This window comes from Alligator mississippiensis, chromosome 7 (assembly GCF_030867095.1).
Source record: "Alligator mississippiensis isolate rAllMis1 chromosome 7, rAllMis1, whole genome shotgun sequence".
Lineage (NCBI taxonomy): Eukaryota > Metazoa > Chordata > Crocodylia > Alligatoridae > Alligator > Alligator mississippiensis.
This window is the reverse complement of record NC_081830.1, coordinates 4754698-4760697: the sequence shown is the minus strand read 5'-3', so window position 1 is coordinate 4760697 and position 6000 is coordinate 4754698. Positions and strand designations below refer to the sequence as shown.

The 6000-nt window shown below is 42.3% G+C and overlaps 1 protein-coding gene across 1 annotated transcript; it reads left to right on the top strand.

Annotated features, from left to right (window-relative positions):
- The first annotated feature begins 1683 nt into the window (after positions 1-1683).
- LOC132251530 (olfactory receptor 6M1-like) lies at positions 1684-2448 on the top strand. The gene has a single exon (XM_059731364.1). It carries the CDS (start codon positions 1684-1686, stop codon positions 2446-2448), a length of 765 nt encoding a protein of 254 aa, XP_059587347.1.
- Positions 2449-6000: the final 3552 nt, after the last annotated feature.

Sequence of the window (6000 nt, the reverse complement as noted above, 5' to 3'; positions counted from 1 at the left end):
TGACCTTTTTGAAACAGACTAAAGGACAGAAGAACATAGCAGGGCGCATCACCCAATGGTGCACAGAACCTAAAGTTTTTCTCAAGGCTGCCAGAGCTGTGTCCAAACTTACGCACCAAGATCTAGGCACTCAGCAGATGGCTTACTGTCTGGAGAAGCTTGCACAGTGGTTAGAGATGAGTAGGACCTGGCGGGGTCCCTGGAGTAGAGTAGGGCATGATAGGCCTTTTCTGACCTGTCTCTGCTTTTTGCTCTGCTCTTGGGGGCTCCCTCATCTACTTACACCTTACCTCGCTCTTCCTTTCCCATACCCACACCCATGGCAGCCACAAGTACTGGCACTTTTAACATCAATGGCTGTCAAGATCCAGTGAAATGGGAGGCCGTCCTGGAGCTCCTGTGCCAGAAGCTGCTGGCTGTCGCCTTCCTCCAGGAGACACATTATGACAGGATCAACCAGTTGGCTTGGCACACTGCCTGGCGAGGCCACTTGTTTTTGAGTCATGGCACCAACCTTAGCGCCAGGGTTGCAACTCTCCTATTGTCACAACTACGGCATGATATGGCGGTGATGCAGGAAATTGTCCCCAGCCACCTGCTGACTGTTTGCATCACCCTAGCACAACACCATTTGCTACTCATTGTTTATGCACCTACCGATGGCCATGTTTCCCTGGCAAGTTCCAATATTGGAATAGCAATATTTCTAACATTGTGCAAGGCTATAATGTGTCTGTAAGAACACAGACTTTCCAGACAGGAGCAGACCTGGGTTGCCTATCTCCAAGGGGGTTGGACTCAGTGATCTGGGGGTTGGACTCAATGATCTATTGAGGTCCCTTCCGACCCTAATATCTATGAATCTATGAAGGTCACTTGGCATTGCAGGGAGGTTCTAAGGAACTTTGGCAAGATCATTCATATACCATAGGCAGAGTTTCTAATTCAAGCCACTGATGCAGCTGTGTCCTTCTCAACCCAGAGATGATAGCCCTCTTATCAAGTCTTTGTTCTGTTCCACAAACCACAGGACCAAAGCATAACAACACCTTGAAATGCCTGCCTTTGTCTTCCTATTTTAATGTGTTTTACCCCCAGGGGGTAAGGTAAATAAGGGTTCTTGTTGGGCTCTTGTACTACTTACTCTGAGCTCTTTATTTTCTCGTCTGATCTCTGATCTTCCATATTCCTTCCTGTGTTTCTATCCCTGTTTTCCTCCCCGTTTTTATCAGTGAATTCTAGAGCTGTTTTAGGTGAGAAGAACCAGCTAGAGACTCTAAATCACACATTAAAATGTACATAGACTAATATATGTTTTTGAGTGTGTGTATGCACCTGTGTGAGGGAACAGGAGAGAGATAGTAAGAGAGAGAGAGATGGTTGTCTCTGGAGAACGGCAGACAAGCAATGACAGCATGAAAGAGAGCTCATAATTTAGGGCAGATGCTTTTAAGATGCATAATGCTTAGATTTGTTCCCTCCTTGCTCAGGGCACATACTGCTGTCATGAGGACAAACAACCTCACAAGTGTGGTGACAGAATTTGTCCTTACAGGCTTTCCTCTACCCTGGCCATGGGATGTCCTATTTTTCCTACTGCTGTTAACCATCTTCACTTTGACTTTGACTGTTAACCTTCTCCTCATTGCCCTGGTGTTCACTGAGCATCAGCTCCATACCCCCATGTACTTCTTCCTAAGCAACCTGTCCATCCTGGAGATTTTTTTCGTTGTCTCTGTTACCCCAAAGATGATGAAGAACCTGCTGTCCCAGGACAAAACCATTTCCTTCTGTGGCTGTATTACTCAGTGCTACTTCTATTTCTTGTTTGGCATCGCTGAATTCTTCCTCATCGCTGTCATGTCCTTTGACCGCTATGTTGCGGTCTGCCAGCCGCTCCGCTATCACATCATTATGAATGACCATGTTTGTGCTCTTCTCACCATGGGATGCTGGTTGGCTGGGGTTCTCCTCTCCCTATCCCCATCCCTTCTTCTGATTGGGATGCCTTTCTGTGGACCAAACCTAATAGATCACTTCTTCTGTGACTATGCACCACTTATTCAGCTGTCCTGCACTGACACACGCTTCCTTTTGGTCCTGGAGACTATCCTTGGCATACTAGTGCAGTTCAGCTCCTTGGCTTTCACACTTGGATCTTACACATACATAATCACTGCCATCCTGCGCATCCCCTCAGCCACAGGCAGACAGAAGGCTTTCTCCACCTGTGCCTCTCACTTTACCGTGGCCTCCATTTTCTATGGCAGTGCCATCTTCATGTATTGCCTGCCCAACCAGGGACGTTCCCCTGATGTCCAGAAGGCAGTGGCAATGCTAACAATAGTGGTCACACCACCCCTGAACCCTTTCATCTACAGCCTGAGGAATGAAAAGGTCAAGAACGCCTTGAGAGACTGTGTGAGGAAGAAAATATTTCCTTTTTAAGAATCTGAGCACTGGACATAGCTACTGCAAAATGACTGAGGAGCAATTGAATTTCATTTTCTTCAGAGCACGGTGGGTTTTATGGCAATAGTGCTTCAGTCACCTTTTTTAACTCTCCTGTGCTGTGCTTTCCCTATTGCATCTCCTGGTGCAAGTCTGTAGATGTATGGTTATCAGGACTTGTAGTAGAGATGATATCTTTTATTAGACCAACAAGATTTTTTGCAAAAAAAAAAATCTGTAATTGCAAGCTTTTGGGTACAAACACCCTTCATCAGGTATTGGAGAAAAGAGTGTAAAAGTTCTCCTGGGTAGAAATGAAAGTTAATATTTCATAGGATTTCACAGAGGAGTCAATATAGTTCTCACACTTAGTCTGCAACCTGAATGCATTCCCATAAGCATTTCCAAATATGCAGTTTATTAAGAAAACTCTTGTTAATTTGATATATATTCTTATTTTGTTTCAGAATATCCCACCAAATAAATATCTGGAAAATTTCAGTAACATTGTAAAAAAAGAAAAAAAAAGATTTTTGTTCAGAATAGGATATACTTTTCTACTGTTGTTTTACTCTGGATTGATTTTTTATTTTTTTTTGGCTGCATATTCATGACAGATGACCTTTTAATTAGCAGAGTCAGTGCTTATTTTTTACCAATTGTTTTATTTCAGTCAGGAGGCAAACTGAGGTAAAATTTCAGATTTTTCCCCTGCGTGAGAGGCAGAGAAGCAGCAGTGGGTCAGCAATGAGAGGGTTGAATATGGGAAGCATGTTTCTGGCTGCACAGGACACAGGTGTGAATGGAAGTTATGAAACATAAGAACATAAGATGTGCCATACTGGGTCAGATCAATGATCCATCTAACCAAGTATCCTGTCTTCAACAGTAGCAGGAGTAGATATGTTAGTGGGAAAGCACTGACCCAGATATTTCTATAATGCTCTATCCCCTATGATCACTTCTATAATGATCTATCCATTTACTGGTTTAGAGATGCCAGAGGAAACTTCTCCAACAACCCTATTCAGTACCCATTAATAGATCTATCACCTATGTATTTATCCAGTCCTTTTTGGAACCTGACTATGCTATGCCTCCACCACCTTCTGTGGCAATGAATTCCACATTACATAAAAAGTAATAAAAATTGCATAAAAAATAATTTATTGTGTTAAGAGAAGGTGCTTGTTAAGGGTAAGGACTAAGGAAGACTGGGAAACAGTTTGGATATAGGGAGATGGTCTCCTAAGTGAGAGACAGGGAAGTGTGTGTGTGTGTGTGTGTGTGTGTGTGTGTGTGTGTGTGTGTGTGTGTGTGTGTGTGTGTGTGTGTTGGGGGGGGTGGAGTTAAAGTTTTTGCCATGCTATCTCAAGAGTCTGTTTTTCTTTCACACCTTGTGGGTTACTTTGCTGCCCTGAGCCCTCTTTGGATAGGGTGTTATATAAAAATAATATCTTTAAAATAGCTGTTGTTCTAATAAGTGCAGTTGTTGCTTGTTTTCTTTCTTTTCCTGTATTAGAAATATAAGTGTTACTAGACTACAAAAGAAGGCATGTCCAAGATCAAATATGTCAATAAGTATTAAGTAATGTGAATTAAAGAAATAGTGGAGTATTCCAGCTGTTGTATTACACCGTATTATATGTCAGTTAATACATCATAGGAGATCAGCCAAATCATATTATGCTGTTTTACTACTACAGTATGATGCATTGTGAAACATTCAGAAGTATACATTGGCGACATGTTGGCAGGGCAGGGGAGGGCACATGCCACCCCCAGATTAATGTGCCAATGGTGGGACGCAGGGCCTGGGGCTGCAGCCTGGTTGGAGACAGTGTCTGGTAGCAGTAGGGATGGCGGTGGCGTGGAGTTGTGCCTTCCCAGGCAGCACTTATTATGCATCATTTATGCAAGTATATGAAAATTAAAGTGCTCTCCGTAACATCCTGTCATGTTAAACTTAAATCAGGAAGAAGGCGGGACAGGTTGGCACCTTTAAGATTTAACTCATGCAGAAGTATATAAAAATGAAACAAAGGCTATTTTTAATATTTCAACATATTTTAATGTCTACAGCTGTGAGATATTTGAATGTATTTGCTGAATGTGCACATGAGAATCTATGCTTTATTTTTGCTTGTTGAAAATGCTGATAGCAACTAATTCATAATTTTACTTTATGTACAAAATATATTCAGTGCTGGCCAGGAGGACAGCACTCTTGCTCACAGTGGTGCTTTGAGTCATTTTATTTCTGAAGGAACTTGGAGAAATGCAACAATATAGCTTTCCATCTTCAATAGACTTCTGAACTTCAGCAATAGGTTTTGAATCAGAAGGTGACAATCCATGGCAAAGTTGAACAAGTTTCTCTAAAAGAAATCAAACATGTCATGGATGAACAGACAAAAGGAAGAAAGGAAAGTCCCTGAGAAACAGATATTCAAAAGAGATACAGTAATTAGGTGGTCATTAGGTTTTGGTAGAGTTAGTGAGAGGAAAATATGTCTTCCTTGTTCTATCTTCTTTCCTTCCTTTAGTCTACACAGTAAAAATAAATAATCAAATAGATATACTGTTGTTTGCAGAAGCTTTTTGGAAGTCAGCCACAGGAAAAAAAAAAATTGTGCTTTTAGGACTGGACCTAAAGGAATCAAAGCTTAAGGAATCAAAGATATTTAGGTATCCACATTGTCCATGAAGTTTATTGAGACATAACAAAGATTACTGACAAACATACATATTCTGAAGGCAAAATCTCCATCTCATCTTAGGCCTCCCATGCATTTTCTTGCCAGGTGAAAGACCAAAGACAAATTTCAGAGCCACCAGGCTGCAATCTATGTAATGCTTAAAGAACAGCCTAGTTAACATATTTGCAAAGAAAAAAATGTGAGTGTATTATATCTCTTTTTGTTAGCCATTGTAATGTTTTGTCCATAAAACTTGTGTTTAGAACAATAGAATCACAGAAAATGAGGGTTGGAAGTCCAACCCCCTGCTCAAAACAGGGCCACCCTCAAGAGGACTCTGTATGGTACCTACCTTGTGGCCTGACGGTTAAAGCACTGTCCTGGGACAGCTAGAGGTTTATAGGATTGTGGGCCTAGTGCATCACTTCAGTCACCATATGAGAGGTCAGCTATTATCTAGTGCCTTCCCTGGCGTTCATGTTGAAAGCAGGTTCACTTGGAAACCATGAGATGGGAGATATGTGGGGACAAGAGGAAGGGAAAAAGTCAGAGGGTGCATGGGTCTTTGAGGTAGCTCCCGACCTGTAAGGAAGGGGACCTTGGATTCTTGCTCCCCTTAAGACATAAACTTTCCCCATTTATTTCCTTCCATCTGTTTTTCCAGAGACTGTATTAGTGGCTCAGTTCCAGAAGGAGAGTCTGCCCTGTAATGTGATGGTTACAGAGTTGGGCTCTGAGTGCCCCTCACCTACAGAGGGTTTGAACCAGTGCCTCTTTTGGTTCATAGCACAAGACCTCCAGCTTTCTAAGTGAATGGCATGGCCACTGAACTGGGGAGGAGGGGGCGAAA